General features: G+C 31.2%; 3 protein-coding genes and 1 long non-coding RNA gene across 4 annotated transcripts; 2 read left to right on the forward strand and 2 right to left on the reverse strand.

Moving 5' to 3' along the window:
• Positions 1 to 3,218: 3,218 nt before the first annotated feature.
• LOC111042113 lies at positions 3,219 to 5,605 on the reverse strand. Its single transcript, XM_022326655.1, has one exon. The coding sequence runs from the start codon at positions 5,203 to 5,205 to the stop codon at positions 3,493 to 3,495; it is 1,713 nt and encodes a 570-aa protein (XP_022182347.1). The 5' UTR covers positions 5,206 to 5,605; the 3' UTR covers positions 3,219 to 3,492.
• A 1,248-nt stretch (positions 5,606 to 6,853) lies between these two features.
• Positions 6,854 to 10,736, forward strand: LOC111042193. The gene is made up of 2 exons (XR_002605410.1): positions 6,854 to 7,892; positions 7,955 to 10,736. It is a non-coding gene; the product is annotated as an uncharacterized LOC111042193 (long non-coding RNA).
• Positions 10,737 to 11,170: 434 nt separating this feature from the next.
• On the forward strand, positions 11,171 to 15,479 carry LOC111042027 (extended synaptotagmin-3). Its single transcript, XM_022326549.1, has 17 exons — positions 11,171 to 11,983; positions 12,082 to 12,222; positions 12,325 to 12,398; positions 12,487 to 12,553; positions 12,619 to 12,764; positions 12,826 to 12,946; positions 13,027 to 13,197; positions 13,269 to 13,360; positions 13,424 to 13,472; positions 13,561 to 13,650; positions 13,711 to 13,797; positions 13,868 to 14,026; positions 14,090 to 14,254; positions 14,470 to 14,765; positions 14,846 to 14,947; positions 15,036 to 15,135; positions 15,222 to 15,479. The coding sequence occupies exons 1-17, from the start codon at positions 11,597 to 11,599 to the stop codon at positions 15,450 to 15,452; spliced, it is 2,478 nt and encodes an 825-aa protein (XP_022182241.1). The 5' UTR covers positions 11,171 to 11,596; the 3' UTR covers positions 15,453 to 15,479.
• A 2,304-nt stretch (positions 15,480 to 17,783) lies between these two features.
• Positions 17,784 to 20,423, reverse strand: LOC111042788 (40S ribosomal protein S9). The gene is made up of 5 exons (XM_022327488.1): positions 20,292 to 20,423; positions 19,592 to 19,833; positions 19,236 to 19,354; positions 18,963 to 19,030; positions 17,784 to 18,047 (listed from the first exon to the last, which is right to left on the reverse strand). Exons 2-5 carry the CDS (start codon positions 19,812 to 19,814, stop codon positions 17,864 to 17,866), a joined length of 594 nt encoding a protein of 197 aa, XP_022183180.1. The 5' UTR covers positions 19,815 to 19,833; positions 20,292 to 20,423; the 3' UTR covers positions 17,784 to 17,863.
• Positions 20,424 to 21,868: the final 1,445 nt, after the last annotated feature.

A 21,868-nucleotide genomic window follows, 5' to 3' on the forward strand; every position in this document is an offset into this window, starting at 1 on the left:
TTTATGTAAAAATAATAAGGAGTGTCGTGTAACAAAGGTAGTCCAAGTGTTGCTCAGGCAACACCTTAAATATAGGTGGGTGGGCATTGATAGAAGAAAAATAGGACATTTTATAGGTCGGTATAACAATATTATGAGGGGTACCTGAGTTACCTAAAATTATTTGAGCAACACCAGTTTTTTTTTATGATACTTATTACGTGCGTCACTAGTACTCAGTAGATATGGGTAATTCGCAATAGCAAGAAGGAAGTAGATACTCATACATAGCTATATCATATATTTATACCCTATTATATGACCTATATAATATTATAAACCGTCATGACACCTGTATGTAATATTGTGCCCAAAAATAAATATTATTTATGATGCGTTTAATTTTGCTCGTAAAATACCCATTTAAGTTTCTTTTTCTACACGAAAACAACATAAAATATTTCACAAAAATACAGATAAATTAAAATAAGTCGTTCGGGTAGTAATATATATAAGTACTAACGTACCCTTATATATATATATAGGTTACATGTTTATAATAGGTGTGATCATATTGTATACTAGTTATTAGTATACACAGTATAAAATTAATATACCTAATGATCAATAACCAAAAGGTTTGTACCTAGGTATAATATATTTGTAATATGGGCACGCGTAATAAACATTTCGACAAATACAAGCAGAACATTATATAGGTATTATTTGAAGGCTTATTTATTTTGAACAGTTAACTCACTTTCGGTTTCTTAACGTTGTAAAATTTTATGATTATAGTAATCTAAAAAATGGTAAAACTCGTAGCGTTATAAGTATATACATTATACAATAATACAATATACGTATAACCTGCACAAAAAGACGTACAATAATAAGTCTGAAAGCATTAATATATTGAGTGTTTTAAATTTTAAACATTCATTTGACATTTACATTGGACGCTGTCACAAATATTGTTTCAGTATTATTTATTTTAATTATTTTAATTGGTTTACGAACGTTTTCGGCCATTTCATATTGTCATACTGAGATATTATATTATATTACAATAAGTGATTGATTATATAATTGACTGTGCCTACTAAATACTATAATATTTCCAGAACAACTTTTGTAGATATTATAATCACAGAATGCAGTGTAGGTTTTTCAGATTTTTGTATTGACCTATTTATCTATATTTCACTATATTATTTGTTATTTCATAATCGGAAAAGCAGAATACTTTTTTTTTTTTAATGTCGAGGTAAATATAATCTTTATCGAACATCGAAGTAATATTTTGTATTAATAAGCATTTAAAAAAGTTTAGATGCAAATATACGATGATCGGAGTAAATGGGCATGGCGTGACCCACAAAATGGTCCGTACTATAATGTATACATTATATAGTACCTTCTCGCCGCTCGTCTATATAAGCTTTAAATGCTTACTAATCAAAAACTATTTGTTTAATATCCACAATATTAATACTAAATAAGCCGACGTTCTAGGAAAAGTATGTATTCAGCTGCTTTCTTTATATTAATATTATTGTTATACAATTTAAAATAAAATTGAATTCTTTATAAAAACATAGTTAGTGTACACCTGTATTAATTATTATTTATTTAATACAAAAACGTTTTCTTTAAATGCACACAACTTGACCACGTATGGCCGTATGGGTATATGTATTTGAATGTCATTTTCGAAAACCGTGTACGTTACTTAATAGTTGTCTAGTTGTTAAGTTTATTGTTTGAATAGAAAATAATATTAATAATATAAATCGCGAGGTAGGTACAATTCACCATAAATATAATGATATATAGGTAGACCTATATAAACGTATACAGGGGTATTCAAATTTTGAACTCAAGGTACATCATGTTCAAAGAAATTATCCACTAAATAATTCACAAGTCAAAAGGGGGGTTCTCATTTGTAAAACAGGAAGTTGTATCGATACAAAACAAATAGTACAAAAAGTTCAAGAATTAAAAAAATTGTCATTGAGTAAATTCAAAAATTCCGAAAACCAGAATTTATTATTAAAGGAAAAATGTGGGGGGGGGTGAGCATACTTGGGGAGTCCCCTGTACATAACATTGCACGAACAGTGTGAAAATTAGGATTTTGACAATGTTCCTACAACGAATTATGGACCTTAGGAAAATAATAATAATAATAATGATGAAAAAAAAAGTCAAAAGAAATGATATATCCCCATCGCACACCCATAAATAAGCCACTGCTTCCGTGTTAATATCGATTTTATTATTTAATACTGTCCTCTTCGCACATAACGATAAGTAGTTCAATTGAATTTTAGTTTTTACTCGCATAAATAGTCGCATACGCCATAAACTCATAACAGGCATTATATAACCATAATAATATAATATAACGTTAAAGTATATTGCACTGTGTTCAGATTAAATATTTAAATGTATTATCTAATCAAACGTTAATTAATATTGTTTTCGACAAATTAAATTTAAAATGGGAAATTTTTTGCCCTAGAGTCTAAAGATACCATCACGTCATGACTCATGATGTTTGTGTAGTGATAAAAAAATAAAATGTGTCTGCAGTATAATATCATAATAATTTTTACTGTGCCTAGTGCCTACCTACCTGGTATAGGTACCTGTTTTTTTCTGATTTAATTTCGCACATCAGTGAAAGAGATTAAAACAATATGTTCCTCTTCTTACAATTTTAATTGCACACACAAATGCATTGTCATCTATAAATCTATAGCCATTAGCCATAACAAAATTATTTATTTTTTATATATGTACATCAATACATAATAATAAATTTCCATGTGTACAGACTCACTTTTATAGTAATCGTGGAAACAAAGTTGTTTCAATTTATGAAAGAAGGAAATAATTACCATACCCTAACTCGGGTTGTTGTAAAACTCGTCAATTGTCACTTTATCATGCAGCGCAATGAGTTGCAATATTTCCATAATTTAAATTGTAAAAAAATTGTTATAGGCACCTACTTTTATATTATAAGATCAATGGTATTATACAAAAAACCACGAAAGCATCGGTCATTGACTTAAATAAATATACCGATCAGTCGTATATAATATTGTTTAAAATGTTTAAATGCACCGTCTCTTGTAATTGAACAATTAGGTCCTATTAGATTTTATTATACCTTCGTATTAGCTACATATGTTTTAAGAATTTGGTATATCAATACAACTCTAAAGTAATAATCAAATCAACAAATTAATTATTTATTATGTTAACATGTTATGCTCAAGTTAAGTGACTTGCAAGTCTTCGAGCTAACCTAGCGCTAAGTTGTTTTTTTACTTTAAGTTTTAATATTTTAATTTATATAACAACAGGTCACAGGTAAAGTTCAAATTCAGCAATATAAAGTAATACAAATAACAAAAAAAAAAATTATAATAGTAATAGCTAACTTGCTTGTTCAGTATATTTTATAATGAAAAAAAAAACTGGAATAAAATTGTATGTTCATTATTCTTCATCTGAATCTGCTTTGGCAATACCACTTTCTATCCATTCATCATTTAAGTATTTATCTGATACAGTATCTGTAAGTTTGATTTTGACACTTGCAGATTTATTTTGTTGATCGATAGAAACAACATAAATTGTACATTTTTTATCTATAATTTTCAAAAGCTCATCTTCGTTAATATAATCTATTCCATGTAAATTGCAAGTTAATGACTGTGCTGGTAATTGGGTAAACTGTTTATGTAGTAACCTGATGTCCTCAAATGGAATAGTGTCCATTGAACCATTGTCAATATTCATCATTTTTATTACACTCAAGTTGATATCAGTGACAAAACCTCTGAACCAACAATCATCAAAAAAATATGCATATGTATGTCTCACCATGGTTACAGTTGGATCAAATAACAACTCTGATTCATGCATAAAATAGAAATTTTTCATATCAACTAATAACTTCTGTAACAAATGATATTGATCAATGCTTTGACATATTATAGTTGGTATAATATTTGTATTGACTGCACAAACATTGACATTTAATGAATTATTGATTTTCAATTCGAAATGTTGAATTTCTTGCTCCAAAAAACAATTGTTTAATGATGTTAGTAAATACTGATCATTTCTTAGGAATTTTTTTAATACTCCGTTATTTTCATTAGGTTCGTCATTATACTTTTCTTTTTCATTAGTAGAAAAAGATCCAGACCTATTTGCTTCTTCTAAGCATTCTTCTTTCTTCATATTTTTATAAACATCACAAGTATGTTTTACTGATGAAATTATTTCTACTCCATTCGTTGTGAAATGAACACAGCACAATTCTGGTAGTTTTGAAAACATTTGACTAACTCTGCCAAAACCCCATCTTCTATAATGAGTAAAACCAGAACCAAATTTGTCAATGTATAAACTACACATTTGTCCATCAGATATCCAATCAGGTACTTCATTTAATAGTTGTTCAATATTAGTTTTAATTGTATCTTCTAAAATATAAAACAATGGATATTCCAGTCCATTGGAAATTTGTTGATCTTCATATTTATTTTCCAATGAATACTCATCAATGTTACATATATCCATAGCTGTATATTTATCTTCCGTCTCAATTACTTCTTTCAATCTGTTGACTAATTTTGGTTGCAAACTTATCATTTCTTCTCCCCTTCTTAAAAATATATGCTCCAAATTGAACAATAGTATATCCACACAGTTGATGTAAGACTGAAATATTGGAATACACAAAACATCAGATTCAAAAACACTTATTGATAATCCTTCTGGATATAATTCATAAAAAATTCTGATAAATGCACATTGTGTTCTGTATGGTATCAATAAATCGTTTTGACAAATTTTACTTTTGGGCGGCCTTATTATATTTGTAGAGACTAATAGTTCCATATGCCTGCTCAATTTTGAACTTATTAAATTGACAATGGAGTTGGTATCTTCTGGATCTTCTAACTGAACAACATCTGGGATACTTTTAAGGAAATCAAAAGGGGTATCGTAACCAAACAATTTCAACTGTAGTTGTTGTGGTCCTCCGAATACGTAAATTGTTCTTTTCCATAATTCTTCGACTGTTAAGCAGTTCTTGCACGCAACTAAAACGGAACGGACAACAATTTTTAACTCCATAAGACTCTGGCAAACCATTTTGACTAGTTTACGATTTTTAAGACTAAAATTAGATATCATATGAAGTGTAACATTTTATATTATGCTATTGATTTCAAATCATACAATTGCTCTAAACTTCGAATCACATTCCATAGCAATTGAAGTCATGCACCGATGAACTGAATAATAAAATTGGAAGTGTGAAACGCTCACCGATAATCTGCTATGGCCGATGAGTATAATATACTATAAACCAATGACTACAATGTATTATAAACTGAATGTAAATAATGTATACAAAACTGAAAAAGAAGTGTAATAGAAATTACTGAAATATTTGTCGGAATGATATTCAAGATTCTAATTTCAAATTTAAATGCTTACAACACGGTACATTATCACAAAACACATTGCTTACATATCAGAGGCTAATGATAGTGAAACATAGATAACAAAAAATAAACGTATAAACATGCATACCAACACAAGAGTACGAATATAATGGCGGGCACAGCATATAAATTAAAATATGATTATGATAGTAATTATGATTACAAAAAAAATTTTGTTAAACCGCTTAAATGAAAAAAATGAGAAATTTATCCACTAAGTACGGTCGCAACTTTCGGTCTGCGTGACTATTCCATAAGGCATAAAAGCCATAGTCATATTTTTTAAAATAAAATAAAAAAATTTTAACTTTTGTCCTACTCGGCCCGAGAAATTTTTTAGGTTTTGTATGCATGTAAACATATTTTCATCCATAAAAATCAAATACGTTTTTGGTTACATGTATTTGAAGTTTAAACAAGTAGACGAACATTTTTCGAGGTACACTGCTGTTCCACACCAAATACCAGTACTCCACTCTATCCATCTAAACTTTAAATACTATTACAACTTCTAAACAACTAATCTAAAATTCGATTTTTACGTGTGCTGAAGCACTTCAACAAATCTTCTGCTTTGGAATAAGAAATTAAAAATGCATGTTGTCATTAAAAAAAAGTAAAAACTTGAAAAATGATTACTATCAAAATAGTAAAAAAAAAGTTTAGAAAAATGTCGTTTTGATCAACTTAAAATAATGTGCAAAAAATATTTTTTTAAATGTTAATAGTTTTTAAATTAATTAGTGTAACTTTAAGTGGATCACCCGGTATAGGTATAGCTGGTATAGGTTATTAACAAATAAAACGTTCAGAAGACGTATTAATGCCCGTATAAAAACAGTTAACATTTTATTGTTGTACTTATTTAAGTTTGCAAAAGTCTCGTCTCAATAACAAAAAAAAAAATTATAACATATTTACATAAATAAATGAAAGTACCTAACGGCTATGACCTGAATATAAAAGCTGTAATTTATGTAATGCAAAAATAGTGAAAAATCCATTCGTTCGACACATTATTATGATTTGTTTAGTTACGATGATTGTATAATGCCAAATCAGTATTATTGTAATAACGTTAGTACAAAATAAAGAGAGCTCATTGTATAAAAATAAACGAACAACCATTGATTACATTAAAACTAAAACATAAACAATTATTGAATTATCTCTGTATCAGCGTATTCTTTTGTTTATACCTAAATCCAATTAAAATGTATACAACAATTTTGAGACCGACCACGAGTGATGGTAGGTACCTATGCATATATATTATTATAATTCACCGATTCCTTTTACAATTAATTTTATTCATAGGTGCCTCTGGACATTTATTTTTTAATTAAATTGTGCACAAATTCACAATATACACAAATTACATTTCTAAATACGTAATCTGTATTCTATAATCTACTTAGGTACCATAGTCTGCATGCTATGACTAAAACAGTTCATCTTTACTATTAAATAACGAATATATTTTTATTATAATTGTCTATCCTGCTATATTTTAAAATGTAAAGGACATGTCACAATACATATTTGCCCCTCCCCTTACTGTATTTACCTACTGTTTAGTGTACAATAGTATTGATATTATTTAGTGTAATACTATAAATTATAATAGGATTTTTACCTTTTAACACACAATCATAAGGAAATAGTTACCAACACTCGTAGCTATTGTAAAACGTTTAATATTGTAAAATAAACGAAAAAAGGCTACACACTTCGCAATGAGGGAAAGCAAGGTCACCCGCAGACAAAAAATGTTCGAGGGGGCGTGTTATCAATATAATAGTAATATGTAACTAGTAGCTACCATATGCAAATGCAAAACATATTATACAAATGTTTACAACCGCCTAAAAATATACAAAATAGTATTAATTTAATATGGTCTTATAATATCGTGTTGTCTACGCAACATTACAATACCATCTAGACGGCCTTCTCCGGCCCTCGCCAACTTCACCTTATCAAACTTTTACCAGCGGCGTTCGAGAGAAGGTCTATAATTATAGTCACTTGAAACGCAAACGTTTTAGTCGTTTTACTGTTTTAATTTCACTACATTATATTATATTTTTAGTCACTCGTCACCCGTCACCCGTCAGAGCAGTTCGGACTTGTTTTTAACGGTTATATTTTGTTCAAAAACAGAAACACGACGACTCGTTACTATTTTTTTTTTTTGTTTACTAGCGTTCGGTACGTACTTACATGTCGTGAAAAGTGAAAACCTTCGTTAAGTGTCGTAACAGTTTGTCCTATTTCTAAAGGCCCATACTCAAACCGTTTATACATAAGTTGTGATTGTTGTGAATACCTACCTACTTCGTGCAGGGCCCTCTGCGGACTCATAACATTTAGGTACGTACCTATATCGGCAATCGGCTTGTAGCAACCTTACTCAATGATTTTTAATTTTATAGTTTTGTAGAATATTTTGACCGGCCGTGGTTGCACGCTTCAAGTATAATTGTAAATTGTAATGTGTGATATGAAGCGTTTATTTAGGAAAGTGGTTAAGAAACATTTTTGTAAGATCGCGGTTTTTAAAATATGTTATACGTATTAATGTGCATATGATTTGGTAAGGATATGTGTATATGTGTATTTTTAACATATTATTTTGTGTCTCGGAGGGTTATTACTCGAAATGGATACACATTATCAATTTATAATAAGTGTATTGGCTTGGAATATTATGGTGAAGTTTACTATTCAGAAACTTATCAGAAACTTTTATAAACGCATTTAGCTTCTTAGTTCTTCGTGTGAGGTGTGAAATGTACTGATTTTTTAACGACCGACATTATTATTCAGAGATATTTTTGAAGTGCATTATTCGATAAAAAAAGGGAGGAGCATAACATGTCATAAATCATAATAGCAGTACCAAATTAAACAGTTAATTTTCTAAGGTCAGTATTTTGAAATGCCTGAATAAATTGAATTCGAGTTAGTGTACTGCAATTATAAAGCTGGTTAGGTTAACAACTAAATCCTCAATACATCCAATCGATCAGACAGAGTTTACCTTTTAAAAGGAGTTCGGGAAATATAAAATATTAAATGTCAAAAATGTTTAGACATTTTTAATTGATTGCAACGTTACAATACGCTTAGCTTCGTTTGAAAACTGTTTTTGATATTTCATATTGCCACATTAAAAAGTTCTATTTTAGTATAACAATATTGAATATTATATTATATTATACTAAAATAAACTTACCACGGAATTTCGGTCGCCCTTGTTAAAGAATTGAGAGTGATATAGTATATGGTCGTATGCCTAATATAGAATATATAGATTATAGGGTGTTTATTTCGAGATTTCTTTTAATTTTCAAAACATCAAAATCATAACAAAAAATAATATTAAATAATAGATGATCTAAAATAAGCAATTATTATAGATGCTTCGATGGACCGGGCACAATGATTATAGGTCTGAATGTTTCAGTCCCGAGTACCAGCTGCAGTTGTTTATTTATTACTGTTATAATATTATATAACGCTCGATTATCCGTAAATATCGCACACCCAGTGATTGATTTAGAGCAGGAATGTAAATTTGCCACCTCCTCCCCCCCTACTTCGACATCCTCATGATGGTTTCGTCGCGTCGCGTAAATTTAAAATTATATAAAAGTTAAAACGATAAAAAAAAACACTAAAACCGTTTCGGGATAGACGTCCAAAATCAACCAAGGTCGGGTTTGTCATATACGCGTACACGTCACAGTCGTAATGTATACATTCAATAATGTTGCTATATTAAATGAATATTTATAACTGCAGTGCTTGAAAATTCGACGACGAAAAAAATAGTAGGTAGGTACTAGACTCTGATGACATAATTAATTATTCAAAATTGAGTTCCTATACTCGCACATTATATTGTTATTAGGTACCCGCAAATGGCCGCTAGACGAAAAAGCGTTTTCAGTTTTTAGAAAAACAAAAATCCTCAGACCTCAGTATAAAAAGTAATCCTTTTTCATAGGTGCTTTCTGAATGATGTAGTCAATTATTTTATTGATGGCATAAAATATTCAAGAAAAACACATATATTATTATCATATTATAAGATAAATTACATCATTATTTTTATAATTTATTTTCTTTATAAATTATATTCAATTAGATTTAGTGTGCAAGTTGCCAGTGTACAACAATGTATATGGTAAATTCATATATTTTAATATTATAATATTTATTATAGTTTACGTATTTGTTTTATTTTTTGTTACATTGAATGATTCATGTCTAAAATTGTTTACTCAGGTATTATTTATATATACATTTTTTTGTACGGGAAATACGTTTTTACTAACATTCTACTATCATACAAATCGCATAATACTATCCAACAGAAATTACATCCAATTATTTTTAACAATGTTTTTAAATGTTATTAATAATAAATAATAATAACTTATTATACTTATTTGGGTTAGGTTAATTACCCCATAACTCCAGTCTCCAATTTAAGAATGCCTTCAATCTTCATTCAAAGAATTTCACTACCCTAATAAACAGAAAAATTGTTTACATACTGTATTATTCTAAGAACCTAAGGGCTAAACGAAATGGTAAAATATTTAAAATTCATTTATTTTTTACACAAGAGTCAAAATTAAATTTTAAAGAGACAGGAATTTTTCTAGTAATTATAATTATCTTAAATAAATTATATGAAGATTTCACTTTTATTGATATTGTCGAAAACGATGTCCGGACCGTTTTATGTGAACCGCATTACTAATTTTAAGCATAGATATTTTTTGTCAAATATTTTGTTTTTACTTGATTGTCATTGACTTTTAAATTTTGATCACTTTCATAACAAATTATGTGATCAATATCGAAGAAACATAGCGCATAAGACATTAAGACATAACACATCATCAGTCATCACGTTGGTAGCCGATAGGCTATATACCTATATTCATTTTAGGCTAAGTATTTGGCATTTCGGCTACACAAGTTCTATGTGACCATAAGTATAATATATAATTTAGTTAGCAATCACAATACATAGGTAATAATATATTATATTTTGTTTTTTATACCTACTCTTGATGAGCTTTCAATTTTTTTCTTTTTTTACAGCTTAATCAAATATGATGTGTTAGTAATCTAACTATAGACATTTTAATTATTAAATAATTGACCATCCACGCCCCCTCTCAAAAAAAAAAAAACAATCATAATATGCCATTGCGGGGGAACGTTTTCGATCATCATGTCACTGGATGTTTATTTACTGGTTTACAGTATATAAAATATAAATCCAGTGTTATGTTATTATTATAATAAATTCTTGTGAAAGTTCAACACGAATAATATAACAATTCATGTTATTAATAACAATAATGTTAACACTTAAATATTTAATCTAAAGTTAATAATAATGACATTTTGAGTGTAGCGGCCGAGAATAATATAAATTTATTATTGTTTTTACGGTCCCTGCCCAGTTGCCCGTCCGCACGGTTAAAATTAAATTTTCATCTAAAAGACCGTTCGGTGAATATCGTTATCAACAGATGTTAACATCAGATTCACAGATTGCTCATTTTTCGCGTTATCAGTTAGTGAGATAATATAATCTCTTGGGGACCCAGCCGGCGGTGGAAACTGGAAAACGAAACGAACATGAGTTTTTCCGGTTCACGACGTCGCGTTTTTACGAAAAATTTAATAAAAATAATAATAACAAACGTTCCGCAATATAATAACTAATAAGTTATAACAATACCACTCGTTAAGATTTTAGAAGCGGTCCTCAGTGCTGTAGCCTCACCGGTCGTCGCCGAATCTTGTCGACGAAGACCGACTCCTACTCCTCTCCTCGGCTGCCTCAGCCGTTTCGACAATATCGAATAATATTAAATTATGATGTCATCGCCGCCGTCATCGTTTTAAGTGTTACCTCTGCTGTTTTGACGTTCTGTACAGTTATTCATTGTTCGCGTTAGTGTGGCGTAGACGGCCGGACGCCTATTCCTACTGTCGTGCTGTCAACCTTTTGACGTTTTCCTTTCTCTCGACTCCATTCCGCAACAATGGCGGATCGCCAGGGAGAAGAGCTGCGGTTACGCGACGTCGACAATGACTCGTCTGCATTGGTAGCGGAGGCGGCGGACGGTGAGCTGGACAAACCGACCGTCCGGCAGACCGTTTGGCGGGTGACCAAAGGTATGGTACCTGTGGTCACCATCTACGCTCTTGGCTTTTGGCGCGTGGCGTCCGTCAGCGCCTGGGTGCTGGTGCCATTCTTCTTCTGCTTGTCGGTCGTCCGCGATCTCTTGCGAGACGCTGGCCGGGCTAAGCGCCGGCGTGCTCAGCTGGCCGCTGCTGCCGACGAGAAGGACCTGATCACCGCCAACGTTGCTGAGCTACCATCCTGGGTGTTCTTCCCGGACATCCACCGTGCCGAATGGCTCAATCAGGTAAGTCATCTGTCCTTGACGCCGATACACACCCGTGACTGGAATATTATGGTCAGTGCACCGGTGTTTGCTGATTGCTTAGGTATGTTCCGTTTCAGATTATCAAGCAGATGTGGCCGTTGATTAGTGTATATGCTCAGAGTACCATAAAAAACACCGTGGAACCGATGGTTGTCGAGAGCCTACGTGAATACAAAATCAACAATTTTGCGTTTGACAAGTTACGACTGGGATCAATAGTGAGTACCATCTAACTACACACCTAAAATTTGGTGTTGTCAGTTGAAAATGATGACATTTCACATAAGGTGCACTATTTAAAATAAACTCTTTTTTTTAAGCCACCCAAAATTGGAGGTGTCAAAGTGTATGATAAAGTGTCACGCGATCAAATAATGTTGGACATTGACGTTATGTGAGTAGTGTCATCAATAACTATTTTACCTGTATAATATTTTACACCCAATAATTTAATTAAACTCTGTATTGTTAACATTTTATAGTTTTGCTAGTGATAGTGACATTTCGTTCTATGTAAGCGGAGTTCCTTGCGGTATCAAAGACTTTCAAGTAATGACGACTAGTTTTTAAGTTTTAGAACAAATTTTAATAACACTAGAAATGTCAACAAACAGATTCGTGGTATGATGAGAGTGGTTATGAAACCATTGCTTACTACTTCACCTCTGGTAGGTGGATTGCAGATATTTTTCCTAAATCAACCAGACATTGATTACGATCTGATGGGTGTTGCTGATGTTCTGGATATGCCCGGCCTCAAGTAATTGCGGTACATCATAATATAAAATATTACGTTAATGTCAACATAATTTTTGTAATAGTGATGTATTAAAAAAAGTTATCGCTCAACAAGTAGCTGCTACAATGGTTTTACCAAACAAATTGCCTATAGTATTGAGTAATGAAATAGCTGCACATGTAGTTAAGTTACCTGAGCCAGAGGTTAGTATCAGATAGAACATCATTACATTTTCTAGCCAGTTCTAAGTCATTTTATTCAATATTAACTATTTATGTTGTAGGGTGTCCTACGTGTACACATCTTCCAAGCTAAAAATTTGGTGGCCAAAGACATGAGCTTGATAAGAAAAGGTAAATCGGATCCATACGTCATTGTGACGTTAGGTGCACAACAATACAAAACTCATACAATTAACAATGAACTGAATCCTAAATGGGATTATTGGTGCGAGGTAATGAATATTATTTTATGAATCCAAATATTTTACATTTCTAATACTGTATAATTAATGTCAATGTGTAGTTTGCATCATTCTCTCCCAGAGGACAGGTGTTGAAACTCAAACTTTATGATGAAGACGAAATGGTGGGCAAAAAACATTCAAATCTAGGAAGGTGAAACACCATTTTAAAATAATTAATATAATTTTTATATTTTTATTCATTTTTATTGTGAAGAGCTTCAATACAAATTGGCAATGTTGCTAAAAATGGCTATTTTGATAAGGTAAAACAATTTGAAATCTCAACTACTATTGCCTATTATTATTATATTTTTTTTTGTACAATTTTTTAAAACAATTGTTTATTTATAGTGGATCAACTTAGAGGACACTAAACATGGCATGATACATGTGCGTATGCTTTGGTTGGACTTGACTTTGGAACAAAGTGCACTAAAGAGGGTAATAGAAAAGTGAAATCACTTATCGCTTTCATAGTGTATCTAATATTGTACTGTGCAGGCCCTTACTGAAACTCAAGAACTGAGAATAACAAACCTGAGTTCAGCTGTGGTGATGGTGTACATAGACTCGGCCATCAATTTACCAGTGTGTACTCCAATAAAATTTTGTTCTAAAAATTAAATTATATCATATCATTAATGTTGGTGTGTTATAGAACGCTCGGGCCCAAAGCAAACCAGATCCATTGGTACGAGTAACAGTTGGTCAAACTACTCAAACAACTGTAGGAAAGTTACGCACTGAACGTCCTGTCTATGAACAAGGATTCACGTTTTTGGTGAGCAACCCCGAAACTGACACCATTGAATTCAAGGTATTTAAATTTTTTTATTCTTGACTTATAAGACACCTTAACTGTATTTTTTTTTGTATTTAGGTTATAGATCAAAAGACTAACATTCAATTGGGATTGTATGTATACGAATTGTCTGCACTACTACTCGCCCAAAATATGAGAGTTGATACTCAACCTTATGATCTGATAATTGACAGCAAGAACCAACAGCATGACAGCAAATTATTGTTTTGTTTGCAGCTCAAAGTATGTTTGTTTATTTAGACTGTAATTTAATACAGTGTTAAACTCAGAATTGAGTTTTGGATTTTCAACTCTTATCTCCTCCCCTCCCCCCTCGTTTGACTTTTTCATAAAAAGTAAGAATATTGAAAAAAAAACCATATTTTAACCTCCATTTGTGCACAGATTTAATATTTGGGCAGGTGTGAGTATGATTACTTATTTTCAATTATGTTTAGTTTTTGAAAAAATTGCCAGTATTGGTTGATGTTAATGACGACACATCTACAGTAACAAAACCACTATCGAGACAGACTTCTGTACAGTCGACAAAATCTGTCAACAGTGTTATAACGTCAGCAGACGTGTCTGAGATTCAGTCTTCTGCTGTTGGAGTCACCTCGCCCACTGATGGTATGAGTAGGACTTCGTCGATTAAAAGAGATTCAACGGTATCCCGAAGTTCACATGCTGGTGGCGGTGATCAAGAACCACTCATTGAGCAAGTCGAAACTACAGAATTGCTATCTGAACCGTAGGGATCATTTCTTGTTAACTTGTATTTATTATCCTATGTTGTGATATTTTATTTAATAATTTTTTTTAATCAAATAGAGAAGAACCAGCTCCCGGCACAGGTGTTTTAGGCAGCATACAACTTACATTGACGTTCAGCGTGGCCAGGCAACGTCTCAATGTTACTGTACATAAAGTTGTGTAAGAATACCATCATGATTATTTCATTAGTGTTGGCACTGTATGCACAATAATTATTAATGGTCTTGTGTACTTTGCTTATTTTTAGTAACTTACCAATCAAAGAAGCTTCAGACATCCCTGATCCTTATGTCAAGTTGTATGTGCTACCCAAGAAAGACAATAGTAACACCAAACGAAAAACCGAAGTAAGACTATTGCAGAAAGGAGGATATGAGAAACTTCATTGTTATGTTCTAATAAATAATATGCACTAATATTTTTCAATGTGTAGACGTACAAGGACAACTGCAATCCAGTGTACGAAGAAACGTTTGAGTACATCATGGGAGTGGCGGAGTTGAACAGCAAGCAGCTGGAGGTAACTGTCCTGACTAAGAAGACGTGGCACAGTCCCGTGTTGGGTCAGATAGTGTTGAACATTAGCGACTACGTCAACATAAACACCCCCAGTTTTACGGGTTGGTTTGATTTAGAAACTGAAATCAAAGAAGGCACAGTTTGATAATTCTGTTACATAGGGCTTTAAACATAATATTATCATTAAATTTACGAACGGCGTACATTTATTATTTTAATACATTATGGTGCTTAAATATTATGATTTTCCTTAAGGCCGCATAATATGAATTTTTTTGATTTTTTACACTTTTAGTCACATTGTTTCATTTATTTATTTTTTATTTTTATCCATTTTGCATTGTTGAATTTTTTTACCATTATTTGTATGTATACATAATATTTTTTTTACAACTGTTGTTTAATATGTTTTTCTTATGTACTTTCCTAACTTAATTCGAAAACAATTCCGTCTATGCAAAGTATTATTCGTTGGAAACCCATTGATTCATACTTATATTAACAATTTTGTTGAACAAATTAAATAGTACCAAGCTTTTTAGTTATTAATATAATGTTTTAATTTCTTACACATTAATTTGTATCATAATAGAATACTGTTTTATAGTGTCATATTTTTATTGAGAAATAGATTAATTTTATTTTCAATTTTTATTAGTTTTATATATTGTATTTGTATCTTAACGTCAAATATGTTGAATTTTTTGCTAAGTTTCATCTTACAAACTTGTTGGATACAATATGTAGTTCAATAAATACGATCGTAGGTGTAAATTAGGCTAATCAATTAACGCTTATTGACATAATTTATTATACTTACGAGGTCAAGTTAAGAAATACTTTGGGAGCTTCGAGAGTTTTTAGGGAGGATAAGCCTCCCGAATTTACACCTATGATTACACGACTTGCCAGGGCGTAGTCACAATTTAGTGCATTAGTGTATTGAAAAAAAACAAAGGACAAACAGCGCACTATTCAATATTTTCCACTTTGAAGAAAATTTATGAATCCGTTACAACAGATGTAACCATAATTTGTATTTAAGTATACCTAATGGGAATTGGTAATTTTTAAATTGTATTCGTTTCTATGGTAATTTCTATGAATACACAAAATTGGTTAAAAAAATACAAATATAGTCCAAAAGCCATGCTTATGTTAAAAAAATGTTTATTGTAAAGTGAAGACAATTATTGTAATTAATGAGTATGAAGCTGGTTTTCATAATTTTATACTTATTGATCTTATGCAAAGCAGAGGGAGTACCTATACAATAAGGACAATATTCATAAATTACAACAATTTGTAGAGAAAAAATGATTTGCGTATAAGACCATATTTTATGTTAATTTATTGTTTATAAAAGAAAAACATTGTGGTTTGTTTCTTGAGTGGGCATTTATTTTTTGTTGTAGAAAAATGAACAAAACAGTTTACTATAAAATTGAAATGTATTAATATTGACGCAGTTTTAATGATTTTAGAGTTTCTCATCTGTTACAATTCAACATTTTTTACGTATATCAAGAAAAAAGGTTTTCAATTTAAACGTATTATACAACTGATAAATTATTAATTGTTTAGCATGAATACCTTAATATTAACGAGTACCAATTGTTTTGAAGTTACTGTTTAACACTTCGATATCTGAAGATACAGGTGTGTGTGCGCAGAGGCACTTCACACGAAGACACGCTAGAAGGAATTTCTATCATAAAAATGCATATGTGTAATTTTAGCAGAGATGTTTTTAAGCAATACTACTATTTCCACAGCGAAACAATTGTATACAAATATTTGACTATATCCTACAACTTGGGAACCAAAAGATCCACCTCAGGACAGGGCTATCACACATCCGGTTTCCTCAAAGATTGCAATTAATTTTGGCTTTTACGTAGATTCCAATAATTATTATTTGTATGTAGAGTAAGTATACCTACTCTATTTTGTTTTTTTAATTTGTGAACATTGATAGTGACTTAATTCATGAAAAATAATAACCACAAAAATTAATATCAGTAACGTTCAGATATTTTATTATATGGCTCTAATGTAGAGTTAGTATGCAAAGTAGCAAAAACTCATGATAAATGTTAATTTAAAAAAACATTAAGAACAATCATTTTTGAAATGAGGTTATATTAAGTAAACCTATTGAAACATCTCGTCCAAAATGTATAAAAGTCCATCATTGTGCACAGTATTGATTCAGTCTGCAATGCTTCACCCATCCCTAAATCTTTACCAGATATTATTTAAATTTGTTTCCAAAACAACTCAAGAACACAATTGGAACAATTATCAATCAAAACAAAACCAATTTAAACTTTTCCTAGTTGATTTGATACGTAAAGCCTTATTATTTCTTCTTTAAATAAAAATATTTTCTATCGAATACATAATTTTTTTTTCTATGCGTGACCTAATTCTACGCTCTTTAATAGACTAAAAATATAGACACATACTCAACTAATGACCAAATAAAATTAGTTGTCAGTATATTTTCTTTTATTAAAAATACAATGTACAGAGCAAGAGGAATGATTAAAAAGATTAATCTTCTTCTTCTTCGGCAGCATTGCCATCGTCCTTGGCAGTCTTGGCCTTCCTCAAGTTCTTCCTCTTTACACGTCCTGGACGGCCACCACCGAATGGTGATTTCAGAGAGAAGTCAATGTGTTTCTGAGAGTCCAAACGAACGATGAATGATGGTACATTTACTACTTGCTTGCGCACACTGTAAAATGAAAAGTGAAATTGATCAACTAATCCTGAACAAATAGTGAAGTTATAGAAAGTTTCACAATTTTAAGTATCAGAAGACTTGTATTAAATTATAAGCAACTCACATTTTTGGCCTTAGAAACATGGATTTATCAAAGGGACCAAAACATAACCACAACATTTACAGTTGTTTTACAGACGTTAAAATGGCATTATAAATAATGAACATTTTAAGTGGCCTGATAAAAATTTAAATTGTACTCTTTGCCAACATTGAGAGGCAGTTGGTTTTCATCTAATTAGGAAAACAATTTGACTATTAGCCTTGTACGTAAAAGAATCTTTGTATAAATTTAGTATTTATACCTAACACACCATTGCAACATGTACCAAATTACTAATTAAGTTGTTACTTTGTCATGAAAAAGACAGAAAATAGTAATTCTGACCTTTGATTAACCAAAGTCTATTTATTTAGCCCATTGTGATTAGGATTACTTAAATTATATTATGAATATCCTTGCCCAAGAACAAATGGCTGTTATACATTAAAAATAAGGTAGAAAAAAACCATAACAGATATACAGAGTATTAAGTATTAAACTGTCACTTTGTCATGAAAAAGACAGAAGATATACATCCCGACCTTTGATTAACCAAAGTATAATGATATTGCCTTATCATGATTAAGATTTGCTCGTATAAAATTAAAGAACATCCTTGCCCAAGAATAATAGGCTTAAATTACACTATTCAAGTTAATAATATTGTAGCATTGTCATGAAAAAGATCAGAAAACATTTATCTGAACTTGGATTAACACAGTGCAAATACTTTAGCCCAATTGTGATTAGGATTATCTTGGTAGAATAAACCAGCATCCTTGCCCAAAACAATTGGCATACGCTTAAAAAATCAAAATACATACCGAATATGTCTTTGACGGATCAAAACTCGTGCATGATGAATGGATTTGGCTAATCCCAATTTGAACACCTAAAATTATATTCATTTATCTTAAATAAAAAGCATTATTGTTTAATTAATTATATTTTATAAAAAATAAGAAGCTGTAAATTCTCAGATATTAAATTATCAACAAAAATATTTTTCAGAAGAGGTGTCAGAAAATAATAATAAATTCATCACATTAATTTATCAGCTCTTATACATTTTTTTCTAATAATAACTACAAATTTACCTGAGTTTGAAGTCTGCGTTCCAAGAAATCTTCAATTTTCAAACCCAAAACGTAATCAAGCTTCATACGGCCTTCGTCTAATACTCCAATACGAACCAACCTACGCAACAAAGCGTTACCTGGAAAATTCCATTAAATTATTCATATTGCACAGTAAAAAATGTCATACATAGATCTAGATAAAAATTAAACTTGTTTTACAAAACATAATTACACTCAGCAAGGTTTAAATTAGCAACATTGTCGGAATTTCAGACGAGAGGTGTCAGAATATAATTTGGTTTCATCATTGTAATACTTTGTAAACAAGAACAAACGGCCGGTCCGGTTGGACATAATGTTAATTATAAACAAACCTTCGAAAAGACGTTTTTGATCCTTCTCTTCGAGGGTCAACAGTTCACGAGCGGCTTTACGGATCTTGGCCAATGTGTATTTCACACGCCACACTTCACGTTTGTTCCTCAGACCATACTCTCCGATGATCTTCAATTCCTGGTCCAAACGTGCTTTCTCATACGGACGACGAGGTGTCACGTACGTTTTACTGTACACGGACGGGATGCGTCCGTTAACCATGTTGAATAGTTATCTGAAACTAAGTGAAGAAGTTCAATACACAAGACTATACATGTACAATTTGATGGACATGTTACCGCATTCTAAAATTCATACCCACGAGGTTATGAAAGGGACCGTGTGCAAGGGGGGGGGGCATGGTAATTTAAGACAAATACTTAACAAATATTTAATAACTAAATAGTAAATAGCGCAATCGACACATAGCGAATGTAGGCGATGTGTAGCCCCGAATCTTAGGACAAGGTATGTCGGTGAGCATTGAAAAAAATTATAAAAAGAGGAAAAGAATAAACCATAGTAAACGCAGAAACGAGGACGGCGGCCGATAAACTCGTGTCGGCGATTTCTCATCCGTTTCAATCGAGCGAGGAGTTGGCCGAAAAACATCGAAAATCGTACGAAACCACAGTCCATAGCCGGCAATTAACAGTTGAAGTCCAGAAAACCAAAAAAATGTAGACATAAAATACTTACAGCAAAAAGAAGAAAACTATCGGCAGGACTTGACCGTCGAACGTGCGCATCCAAAAAGAACAGAGCGAATGTAATGCCGAGTGAACGCCACCACGTCAGGCTCAGCGCTATTGAGTGATCGTTGACTGGTGGGAGGTGGCGCGGGGTGGTTTGCATTAAGCATATCGTTTTTAGGAGTGGGGAACTTGTCTACGTTGCAGCTACCAGTAACCAGTAAATAAAGACCGAAACCATGGTTGATGCGGACTGCTGGACTGTAAGTTGGTAGATGGAGAGGTGCTCCGTATCATATACATTTTGATATCATCTGTGATAACGTTATAACGCGGCTCTTAATATGTAAATTTGTATATTGTATTTATTTTTGTATTTTGAAATTTGAAACGATTGAAATACAGATTGCCCTGGAATCGAGAAACCGTTTAATATTGATAAAAAAAAAAAGAAACATACATTTACACTTATTTCTACCTATTATAGTTTCAAGTTTGTAACTAATAGCACATATTCTGTGCTAATAGCAACAATTTATAAACAAAAAAGATTTTGATTTTTATCATGAATCATAAAATACAAATTATGAAAAATCTTTTTTTAATTGAGCCTGTCGTACATTTTTTACGACAGTACTATAAAAATTCCAAGTCTCTAGCTATCATAGTTATTAGATTCTACTTATCCTGGCTTACTGATGAACGACAGACGAGTAATATTATGTAGGTATACAGATAAGTCATATTCTTGCTTTATTAAAGATTAATTATTAGTAAATATATTTGTAGAAATTGAATTGCAATAGAATACTAAAAGTAACTTTTTACAAAATACCTATGTATATTTAATCAAATATTATTATTGTTACTAGCTATAACATCCTAACAGGTTCGGATAAAAAGTTAGGGAACTGTGGGTCTGGCCATTTCAAGAGACCACTTATTAGGGTTAAAACTGGATTAGAAATAAACACCTTGTAACAAAAAAACACAATATGCTGACGACATGTTTAATATTGTTCTGTCAACGTATAATGTATATAATTTTTTTTTGTATGAAATTTATAATCTATACCTTAGTCACAACAAGTAAATGTGATACAGAAAACATAAGGTATCATAATAGGTATAGTAAATTAATAATATCAATAACAGTTTAAAATAGATTACATAGAACATGTTATGTTTGAGGAAAGCAGCCACCCATTAGTGACACCACAGAATACAGATATATATGTTACAGTTAAAGTGTTGAATCAGTTCGTTTATGAAATAACTAGGTAATTTATAAAATAAATAAAACTTGTAGGTAATGTATATAATTTATACTTTAACTAGTTATTTTATACATTCCCTGGTATCATTCCGTTAATGTGTCAAATTGTAAATAACAAAATATAATAAATATAGTTCTAACATTTTCATCAATTTAATATAACAAAATCAGATAAGATTGACCTAACCTTTTATTTTTTATTTATTCGATACCTAGTACCTACCTACACATTATAATTACAAGAGTGTTATTACAACTATACTCTCGATCCCAGTTCACAGTTCACAGTATGTTCAGAAAATTTGTTA

This window comes from Myzus persicae, unplaced genomic scaffold (genome assembly GCF_001856785.1).
Source record: "Myzus persicae strain clone G006 unplaced genomic scaffold, MPER_G0061.0, whole genome shotgun sequence".
Taxonomy (NCBI): Eukaryota; Metazoa; Arthropoda; class Insecta; order Hemiptera; family Aphididae; genus Myzus; species Myzus persicae.